This window comes from Hordeum vulgare, chromosome 3H, assembly GCF_904849725.1.
Source record: "Hordeum vulgare subsp. vulgare chromosome 3H, MorexV3_pseudomolecules_assembly, whole genome shotgun sequence".
In the NCBI taxonomy this organism is placed as follows: domain Eukaryota; kingdom Viridiplantae; phylum Streptophyta; class Magnoliopsida; order Poales; family Poaceae; genus Hordeum; species Hordeum vulgare.
The window spans coordinates 8,800,854-8,822,550 of record NC_058520.1 but is presented as its reverse complement, the minus strand read 5'-3'; the positions used below and the strand labels follow the sequence as shown (position 1 = coordinate 8,822,550).

Genomic DNA, 21,697 nt, shown 5'->3' with positions numbered 1-21,697 from the left:
TTTTATAAAATCTCATGGCGTAAGGTAGGTCACGTTGTAAACCTTCGAGCTGGTCATATTACAAACCTCGAAAATGCAACATGAGCCGTGCTGTATAAATCGTTAAGCGCAGCATGGCTCATGCCGCTCCTCCAAAATACTCTCTCCGTTCTTAAATATAAGTCTTTTTAGACATTTCACTAGAGGGCTACATACGAAACAAAATGAATAAATATATATTCTAAAGTATGTCTATATACATCCGTATGTAGTCATTTTAGTAAAACCTCTTAAAAGACTATATTTAGGAACGGAGAGAGTACTGGTCAGCTGACAAGCGCGGTTCAAATCGGACAACCGTTGGGCGGTGGATTGAACAATTTTTGAGGTGACAGTTTTGGTCCGACTCATAGCCAGTCCAACAATAGACATTTGTCGGATCAAGCGGTCCGTGAGGGATCAAACCCGTGACCGCGAGTACGCCCTTAGACTGGTCACAGTAAAAGTAACATAAGAAATAATATAAATATCATATAAGTAAAAATAATTATGTGACGGATAGTTAATAAGGACACGTGCAATGGTTGATAAGATAGTTTTATCTTAAATCTTGCATGTAATTTAAAGATAACAAAAAAAAAGTCTACAATGAATCATCTCTTAGTCTTATCTTCTATGATTAGCTATTCTTAAAAATATGGTAAAATATATTGTGCTAAGAGATGACCTCATGTCTTCTCTTAAATAAGAGAAGGCAAAGCCTATTTTTTTTCAAATTCTCTCTCCTCAACCTCATCATTTATCATATGTGTCACTCCTAAGATAACACCATTATACATGCACTAAGGGAAGAGATAAATAAATAAATAATTTTATCATATAGCTTTTTTCAATGCAAAAAGATTTTACAAAGCAATAAATAAAGTTATGAGTGTGCTTAAGACAGATCTATATGTAAGGATGACAGTTTTACCCACGGGTATGGTGACCCACGGGTATCGTACCCGCATAGATAGGGTATGAACATACTTTTATACCAATGGATAGTACTTATACTCTATCCGTTAATCATGAATAGGGTACGGGTATAGCCTTCTATCCACGGTATTACCCATACCCTATACTTACTTGTGAACTATTGTTAACATATCCATCATTAATTTGTTATGTGACTTGTTTACTCCTATTGACTTATGAGTGTGTTATGATTTATAAATTTTTATTGTGGACCTGTACTAATCTACCTGTTATTGAGCTGAGATAATTCATTTTTTGTCAAATGTGCGATCAGTGAGTGTAAAATTATGAAGAACTTGTGTACTACTCGTTCTATCCGTTTGGTATCCAATGGATATGGGTAACCGTTGGGTATGAGTATGGGTAAAGTTTTATACCCGTTGGTACGGCATGGATAGAATTTTATACCCATTGACTATACAGATATGGATATGGTATTCTTATATATGGCTCATACCCTACCCATTGTTATCTTTATCTAGATGTGACACAGTTATTACACATCTAAATAACTAAATAAAAAAGAAAAAGAAAAAAAAACATATACACGAATCTCCATGTAAGATCAATGATGTAAAACTTAGATGTGCAATACTTATGTCATAGTTAGATGTGCTTTAGTAAAACAGTCAAATGTGGGCATCTATATTCGAACCCCTCGTACCCACCTCAAACATCCGGATATGCCATCTGTTCAGTGATTGATCACAAAAAAGCGATTCAACCGGACCTCTCATACCCACCTCATACGCGCGGGCTGACTGACACCCCTCATATCGAGCCCAAATATAGGGCGGTTATGGGGTGGCCCGATCACGCCCGGATACGCCCACCTAAAAGGCGCGACCCACGATCAACCCCACCATTATCCAAAAAAAAACTCAGGGCGACACATTCCGAAGCCTAGCTCACTCTTATCCTCCGTCTCGTCCTCTCCTTCTCCGAACCCGACCCCATCGAGTATAATGTCGAGTGCAGGCAGCCGCTCCGACGACTCCGACGGGCTGGCCCTCCACATCGCTTTGGAGCGGTCCAAGTTGGAGAATGGTGGCAGCTTCGGATCTGGAGCTACGTTGCCGCTCCCGAGACGGTGGAGCACGGATGTCGGAGTTGGACCATCCTGGCCTGCGTACAGCTCTGACATTCCTGCACAGTTTGCACCGGCCCCGCGTCGTGTCGTCCCCACGCCGGCCGATGCTCCACAGGGGGCAGCGTTGGGTCCTACTACTCGTGCCGCCGGCCAGCGCCCGCACACGCACTCCAGAATTGGAGGTGTGCGCCGCCCGCCATGAGAGGCAACATGCACTAGGATGAGGGGAAGCGTGGAAGTCCACGTGCCGCCATCGCGGGATGCCGTCGGAGCTAGACGAGGACGAGCGCCTCCTCGCATGGGTGTACCGCCGATCCCACACGACGGCTAAGACGAACGCTCGGTGCCTCTAACGGAAGAATGCAAAGGCGCTCTGTCTTGCTATTGAGCAGTCGGAGCGAAGGGAGAAGGAGCCAGCGGAGAAGAAGGCCCGATTGGCGCGATTGAAGCGGAATCAGGAGAGGGCGGTCCGACAGATAAGGGGCTCATCGTCCTCTCCGGTGACAACAACAATGACACCTCCTCCGAGACGACCAAGACACTCCGTCAGCCACGGACGGCTACTGATGTGCCGGCGATTCAAAGGGGAAAGACCTCGCGAGGAATTCGTGATCCTCCCCCTCCCCACACGCATTGTTAATATAGTTTTTAGGTGATGATGACAGTGTCCTATGAATTTTGATCTTTTAGGTGATGGTGGATGTTCGTTGCCGTAAATCTTTTGTTCATTCGATTTTGATTTTATAGTCGGATGTTTTATGATACAGATTATTTTAACATGCATGTATAGTATGGATATACGACGTCAGATATAAGATATGCGAATGTGAAGAGGAAAATTTATGATACGACCGGTTAGTGTCCGTCAACTCAACCGAACATTTTTACGAACGCTTGAGAGACCAAATTTACAATATCCGATTGTAAATGCTTCTATCTAGCATACTGTTACATCTATGAATACTACTCACTATGAAGATAAAAGTATCATAACTAGTAAATTATTACTAATCAAGTTACTTTCCTCCGTCTCGGATTGTAACTCATCTTATAAAATCTAAATAGTCTTAAAACATTTAGACATGGTGCATTAACTTTTATCTTATTTTTTATTTTTTTAACATGAATAAGAAAATCAATCAATAAAATATATAAAATGTATATGTTTTTAATGACTTGAGACTAACTGGCACGATATGTAATGGTTAATTCATTACATATAATTATTTTAATTAGTAAATTAATATTAATTTATTTTATTTTTCTCTATATTTGATCATGCTATACTCCCTTCATTACAGTTTAAAAGACATGCATGTGTATCTAAATCATTAATTTAATTTATAAAAAATAAATTATTTAATATAAAAATTATATCATTAAAAAAATAAAACATCTAAAATTTTTTATGATATTTTTTTATGATATATGTATTTTATTAAATTGGTTAAATTGATAATTTAGATATATTTGCCGGATTTGTAAACTAAGATGAAGGAAGTATAATCTTAAATAACTTATAAATCGGGGAGTACCTTGACCCTGTTTGGATACTCTAGCTTAGCTAGTGGTTAGAGTTAGTTTCTAGCTCATGACTATCCCTAAACTAACTCTAGCTAAATAGGTGTTTGGATGGGAGGGTTAGATTGATAATAGATGCACTTTATGTAAAGAGAAAAGTAATTTTTAATGGGTTCCATGAAAACTAGCTCCAATTAGCATCTCCTGGTTAGTGGGAGAGAGAGAGAAAAATATTTTTTAATGAACCTCATGAGAACTAGCTCCAACTAACATCTTTTGCGTGGGATAATTTTTTGGGTGGATTAGATGTAACTAGCTCTAATCTAACTCTTATGTTTGAATATTTTAGGGCTAGTTGAACCCAAACTAGGTCAAACTAACTCTAACCTATGTATCCAAACAGCGCCCTTATCGGCTCGGCGACGACCTCGAGGCGAGTACGCGGCCTTACTGTGTCCTCCAGCGACCGACAGCGCATTGATCAGCTAGCTAGTCAGCGCATAGGTGTTCGGTTTTGGGCGGTGGGAACGTGCCAGATCCATGCAACGCATACGCCCCACGCGGCCACGCCACGAATTCGAGGCCCAAAACTCGAGGCACGAAACTGATCTTTTCTGCCGTAGCTTCGCCGTTGGTCCAATGGGGCTACATATACCGTGACAACACTATCATCATCATCTATCTAGTCTAGCAAAACCAAAGAGAGCTAATAAGCAACCATGACGAGACGAGCTGCAGCCATCCTGATACTGATGCTCTCGCTCCCGGCGGCGTCCCTCCTGGTCGCCGCCGGCGACGTGGGCGTCGACACCATCCGCCTCCCGAGCGACGGCGGCGAAGGTGATGCATCGATCGACTTCCAAAAGGTTTCTGCTAGTATTTCATGTAGCGTAGCACTGACTACTGACTACCGAGCACGTACGTACCTCTTTGGTTCAGGTCTCGCAACGAGCAAGGGAGGCGAGGAGGCGACACTCCCACTCCCTAACCAAGTTCTGGCGCCGCCGAGGGAGGAGAACGACGTCGGCGGCGTCCTCCTCGAAGGAGAGGAGAGGCCGTGGGTGTGCTGCAACAGCACCGTCTGCACCAAGTCCTTTCCGCCGACGTGCCGCTGCCTTGACGAGGTGGAGGAGTGTGGCCCCGCGTGCAAGCGCTGCGAGCCGTCAGGGATCAACCCGAACCGTCACGTCTGCAACGACCAGTACCACGGCGACCCAGGGCCGACATGCGCCAAGGAGGAGAGGCCATGGGCGTGCTGCGACCGGACCGTGTGCACCAAGTCCTTGCCGCCGACGTGCCGCTGCCTAGACGAGGTGGAGGAGTGCGCCCCCGCGTGCAAGCGCTGCGAGCCGTTCGGGATCAACCCAAAAATTCACGTCTGCAATGATCAATATCACGGCGACCCCGGGCCCAAGTGCGGCAAGGATGACCACCACCACCACGACGTCCCCGCCGGCTCGCCGTCCCTCGCCGCCGCCGGCAGGAAGATGCAGCTACTGTTGGGCTCTCTGGTCTTGATGTTTATCCAGAGTCGCTAGATGCCTGCGTGTACTTTCATTTCATGGTACGTGGGATGGAGCGTTCTTCACGGATCGGGTTGCATGTAAGATTAAAAATGTTAGGTGTGTCGAATAAGGAAAAATAAATAAAATCAAGACACATGTGAGGGTGTCCCCTTTTTGTCTTCTTATGTTGTTGAAACTGCTTGTGTTTTCCCTCCACAAAAAATAGCCAGTTATGTTAAGAAACTCTAGTACAGTTGGTTGGATCGCTATATTAACCATTACGATGTGTCCAGGACACATAGTTATTGTACATCTACATGAAAAATAAAAAATGATTAGATGAAACATAAAGAAAATCACACGAATCTCCATATAAGATGGATGGACTTACAGGTGTAATATTTATCTCGTAATCGTTAATATAGTTATTTCGATAAAAAAAACGCTCTAGCTGATTTGCTATAACAAGACGCGGTAGAACGGTGCATTCGTTTATGTTAATTCTTGCGCCAAAACTTCCGTGTCTTTTTAAATAAATCTCTTTACAAATTTTGTTGGGTTTGGATTTTGTTTGACATGGTTTTTCCGCGAAACAAAAATGTGCAACCAGCAGAACTGAACACTGCATTGATATGTTAGTCAAAAAATTATATAAATTATTATCAAAAGTATGTGAAAATACTAGGATAATAATAGAAACGATAAAGAATTAGTTGTACTTGCTAATCCAATGGATAAAGAACCACTTATGTTTCGTATTACTAAAGCTTTCTACTTGGGTCATCTTCGATCTTTTGTGTTCGTGCTGAAAATCCGACTAGCTTACTTACTAAGATCATCCTTGAACACAACTAGCTCGTGTTGAACCACTTGTATGTTCCCCCCTTTTGAGCTTTCCATCCGATGTGCACTGTCACCGACGAGCAGGTAAGTGACAGTCCTTCCCTGGCCCGTGATCCACGGCGACGACTCCTCGTGTCCTCATCTTCTTCGACTGTGTCGGCGTCTCCCTCGAGCTGCGGTGATGTCTCTGTGTATTCAATCACCCCTTCTTTGCTTATGGTTGTATTTTCATATGCGACCATATGGTAGGATTTAAGATATAGCGAACTCCGCGCGTGAAAGATTGGCTGGCAAAACATAGGCTCTAATTGAAACCATTCAGATTATATAATTCAGTTTTTATAATTTATTTTATCTTCAAACATGACAGATTATGATGTATATTATAAAACTAGATGGATAGATTATTCAAAACTCACAATCTATTCTACTCCGGTTCAAATCAGATTATGAATTGCTAATGACCCATTCCCCTTTTAAAGTGGAAGATAATTACATTTCTACCACCGCCATCTTTTTTTAAAAGAAACAGAGAACAGTCAGGTCATTATGTAATGTAAAATCTGAATTACAGTTTATATAATCTGACTTCAGACATGTTCATCTAAATTATTTATATAAATATATTATATAATTTATTTTTATAATTTAAATTATCAGAATTTATTGTGGTTCCAAACATGACCGTAGCTGGTCGAAAGATTATCGCATGGTGCGGCACGTGGCGACGATCACGAGAGGGGAGAGGCGAGTGCGTGGCCTGACTGTGTCCGCGAACAAACGACCGTGCATTGATCAGCTAGCTCGTCAGCGCATAGGTGTTCGTGTTTGGCCGGTGGGCTGGACACGTGCCAGCTGATGCATGCAACGCATGCGCCCCACGCGGCCACGCCACGAATGCATGGAGTTTACAAAATGTAGCATTACTCCAAAACTCGAGGCCGTTGTTGGTTCGACGCGAGGGGGCTTACATATACCAGACGAAATGCGACAAAACCAAAGAGAGCTTTCCAATAAACAACCATGACGAGAGGAGCTGCAGCCATCCTAATGCTGATGCTCTCGCTCCCGGCGGCGTCCCTCCTGGTCGCCGCCGATGCCGTGGGCGTCGACACGATCCGCCTCCCCAGCGACGCCGGCGAAGGTGATGCATCGATCGACTTCCAAAAGATTTCTGCTAGTATTTCATGTTGCGTAGCACTGACTACAGAGCACGTACCTCTTTCGTTCAGGCCTCGCAACGAGCAAGGGAGGCGAGGAGGAGACACTCCGACTCCCCGACCACGTTCTGGCACCGCCGAGGGAGGAGAACGACGTCAGCGGCGTCCTCGGCGAGGAGGAGAGGCCGTGGTCGTGCTGCAACAGCACCGTGTGCACCAAGTCCTTTTCGCCTACGTGCCGGTGCCTGGACGAGGTGGACGAGTGCGCCCCCGCATGCAAGCGCTGCGAGCCGTCCGGGATCAACCCAAACCGCCACGTCTGCAACGACGAGTACCACGGCGACCCAGGACCGACGTGCACCAAGGAGGAGAGGCCGTGGGCCTGCTGCAACAGCACCGTGTGCACCAAGTCCTTCCCGCCGACGTGCCGGTGCCTGGACGAGGTGGAGGAGTGCGCTCCCGCGTGCAAGCGCTGCGAGCCATCCGGGATCAACCCGAACCGTCACGTCTGCAACGACGAGTACCACGGCGACCCAGGACCGACGTGCGCCAAGGAGGAGAGGCCGTTGGCCTACTGCAACAGCACCGTGTGCACCAAGTCATTCCCGCCGACGTGCCGGTGCCTGGACGAGGTGGAGGAGTGCGCTCCCGCGTGCAAGCGCTGCGAGCCATCCAGGATCAACCCGAACCGCCACGTCTGCAACGACCAGTACCACGGCGACCCAGGACCGACGTGCGCCAAGGAGGAGAGGCCATGGGCCTGCTGCAACAGCACCGTGTGCACCAAGTCCTTCCCGCCGACGTGCCGGTGCCTGGACGAGGTGGAGGAGTGCGCTCCCGCGTGCAAGCGCTGCGAGCCATCCAGGATCAACCCGAACCGCCATGTCTGCAACGACCAGTACCACGGCGACCCAGGACCGACGTGCCCCAAGGAGGAGAGGCCGTGGGCATGCTGCAACAGCACCGTGTGCACCAAGTCCTTCCCGCCGACGTGCCGGTGCCTGGACGAGGTGGAGGAGTGCGCTCCCGCGTGCAAGCGCTGCGAGCCATCCAGGATCAACCCGAACCGCCACGTCTGCAACGACCAGTACCACGGCGACCCAGGACCGACGTGCGCCAAGGAGGAGAGGCCGTGGGCCTGCTGCAACAGCACCGTGTGCACCAAGTCCTTCCCGCCGACGTGCCGTTGCCTGGACGAGGTGGAGGAGTGTGCTCCCGCGTGCAAGCGCTGCGAGCCGTCCGGGATCAACCCGAACCGCCACGTCTGCAACGACCAGTACCACGGCGACCCAGGACCGACGTGCGCCAAGGAGGAGAGGCCGTGGGCCTGCTGCAACAGCACCGTGTGCACCAAGTCCTTCCCGCCGACGTGCCGTTGCCTGGACGAGGTGGAGGAGTGCGCCCCCGCGTGCAAGCGCTGCGAGCCGTCCGGGATCAACCCAAACTGCCACGTCTGCAACGACCAGTACCACGGCGACCCAGGGCCGACGTGCGCCAAGGAGGAGAGGCCGTGGGCCTGCTGCAATAGCACCGTGTGCACCAAGTCCTTCCCGCCGACATGCCGGTGCCTAGACGAGGTGGAGGAGTGCGCCCACACGTGCAAGCGCTGCGAGCTGTCCGGGATTAACCCTAACCGCCACGTCTGCAATGACCAGTACCACGGCGACCCAGGGCCGACGTGCGCCAAGGAGGGGAGGCCGTGGACGTGCTGCAACAGCACCGTGTGCACCAAGTCTTTCCCGCCGACGTGCCGATGCCTGGACGAGGTGGAGGAGTGTGCCCCCGCGTGCAAGCACTGCGAGTCATCCGGGATCAGCCCGAACCGCCACGTCTGCAACGACCAGTACCACGGCGACCCAGGACCGACGTGCGCCAAAGAGGAGAGGCCGTGGGCGTGCTGCAACAGCACCGTGTGCACCAAGTCCTTTCCGCCGACGTGCCGCTGCCTGGACGAGGTGGCGGAGTGCGCCCCCGCGTGCAAGCGCTGCGAGCCGATCGGGATCAACCCGAAAATTCACGTCTGCAACGACCAGTACCACGGTGACCCCGGGCCTAGGTGCGGCAAGGATGACGATGACGTCCCCGCCGGCTCTGCGTCCCTCGCTGCCGCCGGCACGCAGATGCAGCTACTCTTGGTTTCTCTGGTCTTAATGTTTATCCAGAGTCGCTAGATGCCTGCGTGTACTTTCATTTCATGGTAGTGCATCATGGTACGTGAGATGGAGCGTTCTTCACGGATCGTGTCAAATAAGGAAAAAAATAACAGATCACATGTGAGGGTGTGCCCTTTTTTAAAATAAGACGCGGTCCAAGGGTGCCTTCGTTTACGTTCATTCTTGCGCCAAAAATTCACATGTAATTTAAATAAATCTCTGAATATTTTTATTGCGCTTGGTTTGGATTTTGTTGGTCATGGTTTTTCTGCGAAACAAAGACATGCAACTAACAGAACTGACACCCAACATTGGATTAATATGTTAGTTAAAAAATGATATAAATTATTAAAAGTATATAAAATAGTGGAATAATAATAGAAACAATGAAAAAAATTAGCAATACTTGCTAATCCAATGGTTGTGGGACCACTTCTATTCCGTACTACTGCACCTTTTTATTTGGGTCACCTTCGATCCTTTGGTGTTCGTGTTGAAAATCCAACTAACTTATTTCGATCATCTTCGAACCCAACTAGCTCATATTTAACCACTTGTATGTCCCCCCTTGCGAGTAGGTAAGTGACGGTCCTTCCCTAGCCTGCGGTCCACGGCGGCGACGACTCATGTCCTCATCTTCTTCGATTGTATCAGCATCTCCCATGAGCTGCGGCGATGACTTTTGTGTGTTCAATCACCCCTACTTTGCTTATTGTTGTAGTTAGATATGACACCATATGGTTGCGTTTGGTGTTCTAGCTTGTGGTAGCGTGAGGGAGGCGTTTTGGCTCCCGGGTTGTAGTTGGGTGCCGATATGTAAGATTGCGATGTTGTGTCATCTATTCACTAGTGTAGAAAACGCTATACACAAATTTTGTTAGTGACGCGACTACATACGGATGTATATAGACATACTTTAGAATATAGATTCATTTATTTTGCTATGTATGTAGACAACTAGTGAAATATCTTAAAAGACTTATATTTAGGTACGGAGGAAGTACACTAGTGGAGAAAGGGGTATTAGAACCGGTTGGTAAGGGCCTTTGGACCCGGATACACATCCGGTGCTACGTATCCGGGACTAAAGCCCCCCCCCCCCCTTTAGCACCGATCTCTTACAAACCGGTGCTAAATGCCTCCACGTGGGCGCCGAAGAGTGTGCGCAGGCGGAGGACCTTTAGAACCGGTTGGTAACACCAACCGGTCCTAATGCTTTTTTTTCTTTTTTTTTCCTTTTCTTTTCAGGGTTTCCGATTCCGTATTTTGGTGTTTCCGTGTTCCGTATTTTCAGGGTTTTCGTTTACGTGTTTCCGGTTCCGTATTTCCGTTTACGTCTTTCCGATTCCGTGTTTCCGATTTCGTGTGTCCGTGTTCCGTTTTTTACGAACACGGAATCGGAAACACGTATCCGAAAACACCGATTCCGTGTTTGCGGTTAAGTGTTTCTGATTCCGTGTTTGCGGTTAAATGTTGATGCACCAAATAAAAGTACATATATACATGTAACACGAAGTACTGGACCGATTATCATTACATAATTTGAAGTTCGTTTCCTATAGCTGTATACTTGCATAGAGAAGGGAGCTGGCTATTGGTTCATAGGATGGAAAAATTCTCCGCCTTCATCTATGACTTGCGTGAGGAGAAATCCTGCCAATTCCTCTGCAACTGCCTTGCAACGTTGGATTGGTCTTAGCATCGCCCGCTTTCGTTGCAGCTTTAAAATAAGTAGATGAAAACAATTAAGTTATAAACAAAACTAACATAATTGATGGCAACATAAATAAAGTTGTGAAGATCCGGTTACGTACCTCTAGATTTCTGGAAGTACGGGATTTCTCATTGATAATCCTGTGAATGTACTCGCAAACGTAGTATCCACAATAATCAGTGCCCTGTGGTTGTTGCGGGACGCCCTATATACGAGAACATAATTCAGTCAAATTAATAATAATCAAGAGAATGGTAATGCTATTGAAACCAGGGTACGTAGTACTACTTACTTTGTTAATCTGAAAGTGGAGCTTGTCTGCCCATGTACTGGGTTCTTCCTTGATGAACATTTGCCAAACCCTGGCCGACAAAGAAAAATGAATACAAGAGTTAATTATTACTTACTTGATATCAGGAAATGAACGAAAAAGAGGCCGATGAACGAAAGAGGCCGATATATATATACCTTTGAAGCATCTGACGCGCGCTCTTCCATTTGTCAGCGTCACAGGTTAACGGGTCCCAGACTTTAACTTGTCCTTGATCGATTCTAATGATGAACAATATGGAGTGGGACCTGCGCACGTGTACACACGCAGTCATGCATACTCATCAATTACACTTAACATCAGCTAAGCAAAATGGAATGTGTACAAGACAGTAACACTCACTTGAATCCATAGGGCCAAAGTATTTCTTTTTTGGTACTTTGTCGCTTAAAAACCTTAGCAAATCATCCGGTGTATCCTTGTTGAACTTTTCTATTGTCTCTTGATGAAACGAATACGGGTCAATGAACCCAAAGTCCCAGATTCCTGCCAGCCTGCATTCACGAATCTTCATTCTGCATAGTAGCGTACAAAAAGAATGTCTCCTGAGTGATAATTATACGGGCAATGAACACGAGCTTAACTAAATAATTAAATTACACAAATAAATCACTTACAAACAGTAGCAGCTGACGATAGCTTTGTCGACGGCACGTTGATTGTACATCTGGAAAAAATCATCAAACCCAACCTCCACACCGTACTCTCCGAAGTAGTGTTGATCCTGAACTGCCGCCATGATACAGTATCTCTTTTGCCTTGCGGCCTCCAAGTACTAACCATGCTAATTCCATAGTTGGGTTGTTAGAGCACTAGGATTTTCGACCAGAGGGTGCTCGGGCTTATATTTATATACCACATCAGCAATAGCGTAACCTACGTCGCCCATGCGTGGATCGGACACTGAAGCCTGGTCAGATAACACCTTGAGCGGGGCAATTGACTGTGCTTCTTGTTGTCCGAGCTGGGGAACTTGTTTCCCGCATTTCGTCTACTCCGCCTGCTTCATCTGCTCCGCCTGCTTCATCTGTGCGGTGTGCATCTTTTCAATGAACCGTTCATAGTCTGAAAGGGGCGGCGGTGGCGGCGGTTCAGGATAATATAAGTTGTCGATGGTGCGCTCAATTTTCCACTTTGGTACGTTCTTCAGAGTTTCCTTCCAGATGTCTGGAGGGGGCTTCAGGGGAAACCGTGCGAGCCATGCTTTGTTTTTGGCTTTCACGGCCTCGTCTAGTTCCTCCGGAGTCATCAGGCCTGGTAACTTCGGGGGAGTCTTGACTTTATTGGGTTTCCTTTCTCTCTTCTTGGGAGGAGTCCCGTTTCTTCTGAACTGCAGCTTCCGCTTTGCCGTACCCGTAGTGGGCGCATCCGTCGGCTCACTGGAGTGCACGGGCGATGGACTCTCGGCCTCGGGCTCCCTATCTTCGTTGTGGGGTGGACTTGGAGGTGCGTTGGGGGGTGGACTTGGAGGTGCGTTGGGGGCTGGACTTGGAGGTCGTGCATTCTCTGTACGAAAGTGAAAAAACTATTAAAAATAGGCTTACATGTGCTGCAACATTCAGTAATTGTTGGAGGTGGTGCATTTGTACCTGGAGGAGTCGGTGGCCTTGGCGCCGCGTTAGGAAACACGATGTGTTTCTTCTTCCACAAGATGATACCAAGCTCCATTTCTCCCAGTGTCTTCTCGCCTTCACCTCCAGAAATATCAAGCTCAATTGACTGGCATCCCTGCGTAATTGTTGACAACCCGACACGAGCATGGGATGCTGGAATCTGACCATTATGGTAGGTTGCTCCAGGTTGATTCGGTAAAGCATAGCCTGACGCCACCATGAAGGATATGTTCCCCATTGGCATATGTATCTCACAGTTTGTCTTCTCCGTGACATCATCCACGGGGTAGTGAGGCGCCGATGGTTCGACTGCAGGACCGTCTTCTAGCTGCAGCTGCGTGGAACCCACGTTGCTTCTATGCTGAGATGGGACGACATCTGCTACAGGATCGTCTTCTAATTGCTGCTGATCAGCGTCAGGTGCAGGATCTTCTTCCTCCTCTTCAGTGTCAGGTACAGGGTGTCCCCCTTTCTTCAAGAGAAACGCCACCTTTTCTTCTAATGTCGCTATCCGTTCCAGCGCCTTCCTCTTGCTTCTACCACGGCTTCTGTAAGTGCCAAGGTCCGCCGGAAACCCTTGGTTCCACGGGGTAGTGGCTCCAAAGCCTCGTGTTCGTCCCCACTTTTCGGGGTTCCCGAGTGCCTTCGTCAACTCGTCGTTCTCTCTATCGGGAACAAAAGTTCCTTTTCGAACAGCTTCTATTGCCTTCTCTAGATCTGATACGACTTGTGTTATTTTTTCCAACCATGGTCCCTTCGCAACAATCATCCCAGTCTCAGCGTCCAACGTTGCCCCATGCGCGAACAACCAGAACTTGGACCTATCGGGCCAGTCATGTGTCTGTGGAATGATATTTCTTTTCAGAAGCGCATCTTCATAGCGTCGCCACCTAGGCAGGGCAGTCATGTAGCCACCTGACCCCAAAATATGGTGATATTTCTTCTTCTTTGCATTCTCCGTATTTGTGGCTGATCGGGATGTAAAGACACCCGATTTCTTGTACGCCTTAAAATCAGGCCAAGCGTCTCTTATCTTCACTAGGTGCCCAGTGAAAACTGGATCTTCGTCCTTATATTTCTTTCACAAGTCTTTCTTCCACCTCTGGAATTGTGTGGCCATCTTCTTCAAAGCCCACTCCTCGACTTTCTTCTTCTTATCTTCCGCTACGCTGAAATTTAGCCAGACCGTGTCGCAAAGCACTCTTTTCAATCTGTCATCGACATAAGTAGCTCCAACGTTGGCGCCGGTCTTCGGCTTATTCCATTCTATTAAGTTGATCGGGACCAGGTCTCTTACAACAACTCCGCACTGATTTACAAATTTGCGATAAGTTTCTGGGGGTTCCAGTGGTTTGCCATCAGCAGCAACTTTATCGATCGAGTACCTTGCAGTATCTTTCAACCTTGCGGCCGGGCCTCGTTTCGACTTTGTCTGAGTACTTGCGCTAGGTGTTCCGGAGGGCACCTAAACGGGAAATAATGATTCGTTAGTAAGTGCAATACAAATTAATTGTTGCGTCAACAGTGACTTGAGATATACATTGGCAGAGTTTGTTCCGGAGGGCACTTCTGCATCTACTACATCTTCTATATTCTCAGCTCCGTCACGGGAGTCGTTCAAAAATTGATTGCTAAATGCATGCCCACCGTCGTCATCATGATATATGGCCGTTGCATCTTCAAAAATCATCTGGCACATGTATCTTTCCTTCTCCGCCTCACCCATTTCCGCGAGCTGATCGGCGTGCTCATCATGTGGTTCTTGGGGATCCATAGCTCAACACCTGCTAGTAACAAGAATTTAACTTAGAAAAATTATTTACGAAAAAGTTTTACGGAACCGGAAATTTTACGGAAAAGTTTTACGGAATCGTCGGAGTCGTAATCGTCGCAAAGTTTTACGGAATCGTCGGAAAGTTTTACGGAATCGTCGGAATCGTCGGAAACTTTCCCCGCAGTTATGGAATCGTCAGAATCGTAGGAAAGTTTTACGGAATTGTAATCGTCGGAAAGTTTTACGAAATCGTCGGAATCGTCGGTTTAGGGTTTTACGGAATCGTCGGAATCGTCGGTTTAGGGTTTTACGGAATCGTCGGAGTCACCTCACGTTGCACGAATGTTGACCGACTTCGTCTATAGGATTTGTACGTCGAAAAGTTTTGAATGTTGACTGAAAAAGTGAGTCTACTAGAATCGTCTTCCTCGCTTTAGCGACATAAATGATGAAGGCGGCTTCAAATCGAGCCGTGAGAGCATCTCTAGCAGGTACGATTTGTACGTCGATAGAACAAATCCCATATAAACCAATTGAATTTACGACAAGGTCCAACAAAATAGCAGCCTCTCCCGTAGAAATGGCCGAGAATATGCATGATCACGTAACTTTTTTTTATAGGATGTCCTATTCGGGCCGGAAAAAAACTAATATCGACGGTTATAATTACAAGCATACAACAATATGGATATACGAAAATATGGATATACCGTACGTGAAGAAGACGAAGTGGGGCGGCGAGGAGGCGGCGTGAGGCGGCGCGCGAGGAGGCGTCGAGGAGGCGACGGCGCGGCGAGGAGGCGGCGAGGAGGCGACGGCGCGAGGATCGGCGAGGAGGCGGTGCGAGGAGGCCGCGCGCGAGGAGGCGGCGAGGATCGGCGAGGAGGCGACGGCTCGGCGAGGAGACGGCGAGGATCGGCCGGCGAGGCGGCACGAGGAGGCCGCGCGCGAGGAGGACCCGCGCGAGGAGGTGGCGGGTGAGGAGGCGGCGAGGAGGCGGCGAGGAGGCGACGACGGCGAGGAGGCGGCGAGGAGGTCGAGTCGGCGAGGAGAGAGGCGGCGTGGAGAGAAGGCGAGGAGAGACGCGCGGGAAGGCGAGAAGTTGGCGACCCCGGAGAGGTATAGACCCTTTAGCACCGGTCTGTGTTAACAACCGGTGCTAAAGACCCTTTAGCACCGGTTGTTAACACAGACCGGTGCTAAAGGGTCCAAAAATTGGGCGCGAACCGAACCCACCTTTAGGACCGGTTGTTGTTACACACCGGTCCTAAAGGTTTTTTTCCTTTTTTCTGTTTCCTGTTTTCTTTTTCTTTTTGTTTCCTTTTTCTTTTTCCTGTTTCTTCTTTTATTTTTCCTTTTTCCTTTTTTTGTTTCCTGTTTTCTTTTTATTTTTGTTTCCTTTTTCTTTTTCCTGTTTCTTCTTTTATTTTTATTTTTTCCTTTTTTCTGTTTCCTGATTTTTTTTTCTTTTTGTTTCCTTTTTCTTTTTCCTGTTTCTTCTTTTATTTTTCTTTTTTGTTTCCCTTTTCTGTTTTCTTTTACATTTATTTACAAATTGTCAAAATGTCATTTTAACACTTAAAAAATAAAAATGATATTGATCAAAATGGTCAAATTTAGTGGAAACTGGTCAAATTTTTAATATTTATCAAAATGGTCAACACAATTACATAAAAGGTTTAATACATTATTACACATCACCAACAACACCCCCTATCTATTTTTCTTCTTGCCTTTCTTCTGATTGCGCCGTAACCATGCACTATCTTCATCATTTAACGGGATGCTTGAATCATCTTTGACTTTGAAGGGAGGAATTTCATCAAATTTATTGTAATCTTCTGACATGTCTGTCTTGTCCTCGACTCCCACGATGTTTCTTTTCCCTGAAAGAACTATGTGGCGCCTTGGCTCATCGTCTGATGTATTCGCTTCCTTATCTTTTCTTTTTTTCAGTCTGCTAGACATGTCCTTCACATAGAAAACCTGAGCCACATCATTGGCTAGGACGAATTGATCATTGCCGTACCAAGATTCTTCTGATCCACTGTTGTCATTCCGTACTTCGGGTCTACCTTCACGCCTGACAGGTTGAACCATTTGCACCAAAACAAAGGGACCTTAAAGGAAGGTCCGTTGTCAAGTTCCCATATCTGCTCTATGTAACCATAGTATGTGACCCTTTGCCCGTTGTCGTCTTTTGCATCAAACCGGACGACACTGTTTTGGTTGGTGCTCTTTTTATCTTGGTCTGCCGTGTAAAATGTGTTACCATTTATCTCGTACCCTTTACAGGTCAACACAGTCGAAGATGGTTGCTTGGCCAACAAGTATAGCTCATCTTCAACAATGTTGTCATTAATGAGACGTCTTTGCAACCAACCGCCGAAAGTCTTCGCGTGTTCTTTAGCAATTAAATCTTCAGGTTGCTCCGGGTATTCCGAGCGTAAAATATCCTTGTGTTCCTGGATATATGGAGCCGCCAAGCTGGAATTAACTAGAACTGTGTAGTGTGCTTGAGTGAAAGATTGCTCGTCCATACATGTTGTTGATTTCTTTCCTAGCGTGCCTTTTCCACGCAGTCTCCCCTCATGGCGCGACTGAGGAACACCGATCGGGTTCAGGTCAGGAATAAAGTCAACACAAAACTCAATGACCTCCTCTGTTCCATAGCCCTTGACCATGCTTCCTTCTGGCCTAGCACGGTTTTTAACATAATTCTTCAAGACTCCCGTGAACCTCTCAAAGGGGAACATATTGTGTAAGAATACAGGACCGAGAACGGAAATCTCTTGGACTAGATGAACTATGAGGTGCGTCATAATATTGAAGAAGGTTGGTGAGAACACCAACTCGAAGCTGACAAGACATTGGACCACGTCCTTCTGTAAACTTGGTAGAGTTGCTGGATCGATTGCCTTCTGAGAAATTGCGTTGAGGAATGCACATAGCTTCACAATGGGTACTCGCACGTTTTCTGGCAGAAGCCCCCTCAATGCAATCGGAAGTAACTGGGTCATGATCACGTGGCAGTCATGAGACTTTAGGTTTTGGAACTTTTTCTCTTCCAGGTTTAGTATTCCTTTTATGTTCGACGAGTAGCCAGACGGGACCTTGATACTGCTTAGGACTTGGACAAAGATCTCCTTCTCTTCCTTGGTAAGAGCGTAGCTGGCAGGACCTTTGAAATTCTCTCGATTCATCAGGTCGTCTCGTTCGTGCATACGTTGGTGGTGCAGCCGTGCTTTTGGTGTATCTCTCGACTTCTTCCCATGCACGCCCAATAAGTTTAGCAGGTTCACGCAAATATTTTTCGTCACGTGCATCACGTCGATCGCAGAGCGAACCTCTAGGAATTTCCAATAGGGTAGTTCCCAGAATATAGATTTCTTCTTCCACATGGCTACGTGGTTGTCGGCGTCATTCGGAACAGATTGTGCGCCAGGACCATTACCAAAGATTACTTTTATATCTTTGACCATGTCATATATATCAGTACCTTTAGGGAGGGTTGGCTTCCTCCGTGTATCTGCCTCGCCTTTGAAATGCTTTCCTTTCTTTCTTACGGGATGCCTGTCTGGAAGAAATCGACGATGCCCCGGGTACACATTCTTGCCTCTATGTATACTTTCAGTCTCGCCTAAACAGTGTGTGCATGCGCTGTATCCCTTGTTTGACTGTCCTGAGATGTTACTAAGAGCGGGCCAATCATTGATGGTTACAAACAGCAACCCTCGTAGGTCAAATTCCTCCTGTTTGTACTCGTCCCACACACAACACCTTCGTCAGCCCATAACTCTAAAAGTTCATCAACCAGTGGCCTCAGGTACACATCAATGTTGTTGCCGGGTTGCGACGGGCCTGGGATAAGCACTGGCATCATAATGAACTTACGCTTCATGCATAATCAAGGAGGAAGGTTATAGATACATAGAGTCACGGGCCAGGTGCTATGACTGCTACTCTGCTCCCCAAACGGATTCAGGCCATCTGTACTTAGACCAAACCTTAAGTTTCTTGGGTCACGTGCAAAGTCCTCGTACTTATCGTCGATGTTTCTCCACTGCGACCCATCAGCGGGTTGTCTCAGCATATCGTCTTCCTTACGGTCTTCTTTGTGCCATCGCAGCAACTTGACATGCTCTTTGTTTCGGAACAAACGTTTCAACCGTGGTATTATAGGAGCATGTCACATCACCTTGGCAGGAACCCTCTTCCTGGGGCGATCATCGCCCTCAACATCACCAGGGTCATCTCGCCTGATCTTATACCGAAATGCACCGCATACCGGACAGGCATTTAAATTCTCGTGCTGACCGCGGTAGAGGATGCAGTCATTGATGCATGCATGTATCTTATGCACTTCCAATCCTAGAGGGCAGACAACCTTCTTTGCTTCGTACGTACTGCAGGGCAGCACGTTATCTCTTGGAAGCATCTTCTTCATTATTTTCAGCAGCTTTTCAAATCCCTTGTCAGATATTCCATTCTCTGCCTTCCATTGCAACAATTCCAGGGTGGTGCCCAGCTTTTTCTGGCCATCTTCGCAATTTGGGTACAACAATTTTTTGTGATCTTCTAACATACGCTCCAACTTCAACCTCTCGTTTTCACTTCCGCAGTTTATCTGTTCTTCACAAATGACCTGACGAAGATCATCATCAGACTCATCAACAATGTCCTCAAGTTCAGGCTCGTCTTCCCCCATTTCAGTATCACCGTGTTCACCGAACATAGGATAGTTATCATTATCCTCTTCTTCTTCATTGTCTTCCATTACAACCCCTCTCTCTCCGTGCTTGGTCCAACAAAAATAACTGGGCATGAAGCCTTCTTGCAACAGGTGGGTGAGTATGGTTCTTGAGTTAGGGAAATTCCTCTTATTTTGGTATTTTTTACATGGACAAAAAATAAATCCATTCTGCCTGGTTTTCTCAGCCACATTGAGAAAACTATGCATGCCATTAAGGAATTCGGGACGACGTCGATCACTGTACATCCATTGCCGGTTCATCTGCATTATATAAATTTATCAAAAACCATTATGCTAAATCATCATGACTAAATTAATTAATTAATACAAAAAGTTCATCACACGTTAAAACCAAAGTAGCGTAGTGACCATACATATATAGTTCTCATAAAAACACACACTGAAACCAACCATAAAAACTCTCTCTAATTAATGCATTTAAAAACAACAACAAATGCGATCAAAATCGCAACAAAGGTAACAATTGACCCGACGGCATAATGATACCAAGCCTCTTTACTAATTGCATATTTTCTAATCTTTCTAATCTTCAGACGCATTGCGTCCATCTCGCTCTTGTGACCATCGACGACACCGGCAAGAACCTTTTCCAAGGTCATCTTCTCTCTTTAAGTTTTTTCCAACCTTTCTTCAGTTTTTTTCAATCTTTCTTTCAGGCCAACATTTTCTTGTTCAACTAAGTGTAACTTCTCAACAATAGGGTCGATTGGCATTTCCGGTTCCACTACCTCCTAGATAAAAATATCTATGTCAAGTTGGTCGGCATAATTAATTGTCATATAATCAGGAAATAAAAATATGTAGTTATAAAAGATAATATACCACATCCGAATCATAGACTGGACGAGGGCCAACGGGGACGGATATCAAAACCATGGCGCTATACATATAAAAAAAATCTTACACAATAAGAAAATTATATACAAGTAAATATGTAAATCATACAAATCAAAATGTGTTTTGGTAAATAAAAACAATAGGATCACCAAGGTTGTGTCGGTGACGGGGCGATCGACGGCGGTGAGGAAGGGGACAAGGCGCGCGACACTAAAAAAAACCACAAATCATAATTAAATTTGAGCTCAAATTGCATATGTATACATAACAAATGATGAACTCTCTCTAGCTTAGGCATTTCATCAAACACCTAGCTAGCACAACAAAAATGAAATGAGCAAGAAAACGAGCAAAACTTGCAATACCGGAAGAGGGAATGTTGATGCTAACCGTAGGACCGATGGGTGCCAACAATCTTGACAAATGGTGGAGAAAAATGGGGATGGATTAGAGCTCCCAAGAGGAAGGAGAGAGCAAAAATGGAGTTGAGCTCGAGCTAGAAAAAATGGAGCTAGAAAAAATGGGGTGGAATATAGGGGTGCTCGGGGAGGAAGGAGAGGAGGGCTTTAGGACCGGTTTGTGTTAAAAACCGGTGCTAAAGGGTCTGACAGCAGGGCCCCGCAGTTGCTGCAAAAATGAGAAAACCTTTAGCACCGGTTTGTGATACAAACCGGTTCTAAAGGGTCTGTCCACTGGGCCCCCCTCCCTGCAGCAAACGGTCCAAAAACCTTTAGGACCGGTTTGTGGTACAAACCGGTCCTAAAGGCCTTGCCGCCATTTGCTGCAGGGAGGGGGCCCAGCGGACAGACCCTTTAGAACCGGTTTATATCCAATCCGGGTCCAATGTGGTTGGCTCAATGCCCTGTTTTCTACTAGTGGTAGAATCCAAGAGTCTCCTTTGACTCATGTTACTGGTGGCGTGTCACTTTTTACCACGCCATTACTATTTTGACTACTGCTGTAATCGCCACGTGACCAATAATTAGAGCAAATTATTCAAAAATAAAATAGCATGGATGAGTTACTGATGACGTGTACGATTCAGCCCATGTTACTAGTAGTTTGTGCATCCCACGCCACCAAACACAGCTAGAAAATGGGCTAATTGGGCTGAGGAAAAACAAACCCCATTCCCCCTCTTGTAGCCCTCTTTGACTCTCTCCAAATTGAAACCCAAGTCAAAACTAAAAAATAAACGACAGAGAGAAGAGAGACCGAGCGTCCCCTCTTTGTTTCTCCTCACACCCACCTCACGAAGCATGCCGCCGACCGGTGCCTCTGCTCCTCCCCTCCACCACCTCAGGCAACGCCCGGATCTGCCGCCATCGAGCACCACAACCAGCCCTCTCTGACTCCCGCGACCTCTCTCGATCTCTCTCCTCGAGC

The 21,697-nt window shown here is 46.6% G+C and overlaps 2 protein-coding genes across 2 annotated transcripts; both read left to right on the top strand.

The window, feature by feature from the left end:
• The first annotated feature begins 4,258 nt into the window (after positions 1-4,258).
• Positions 4,259-5,295, top strand: LOC123442454 (Bowman-Birk type trypsin inhibitor-like). The gene is made up of 2 exons (XM_045118501.1): positions 4,259-4,447; positions 4,547-5,295. Exons 1-2 carry the CDS (start codon positions 4,327-4,329, stop codon positions 5,143-5,145), a joined length of 720 nt encoding a protein of 239 aa, XP_044974436.1. The 5' UTR covers positions 4,259-4,326; the 3' UTR covers positions 5,146-5,295.
• A 1,632-nt stretch (positions 5,296-6,927) lies between these two features.
• On the top strand, positions 6,928-9,286 carry LOC123441280 (kielin/chordin-like protein). The gene is made up of 2 exons (XM_045117761.1): positions 6,928-7,099; positions 7,188-9,286. Exons 1-2 carry the CDS (start codon positions 6,979-6,981, stop codon positions 9,284-9,286), a joined length of 2,220 nt encoding a protein of 739 aa, XP_044973696.1. The 5' UTR covers positions 6,928-6,978.
• The last annotated feature ends 12,411 nt before the right edge of the window (positions 9,287-21,697 follow it).

Coding starts and splice junctions, on each gene's coding strand:
- LOC123442454 (XM_045118501.1), top strand. CDS start 4,327: ATGACGAGACGAGCTGCAGCCATCCTGATACTGATGCTCTCGCTCCCG. Junction 4,448..4,546: donor CCCGAGCGACGGCGGCGAAG/GTGATGCATCGA, acceptor TCTTTGGTTCAG/GTCTCGCAACGAGCAAGGGA.
- LOC123441280 (XM_045117761.1), top strand. CDS start 6,979: ATGACGAGAGGAGCTGCAGCCATCCTAATGCTGATGCTCTCGCTCCCG. Junction 7,100..7,187: donor CCCCAGCGACGCCGGCGAAG/GTGATGCATCGA, acceptor TCTTTCGTTCAG/GCCTCGCAACGAGCAAGGGA.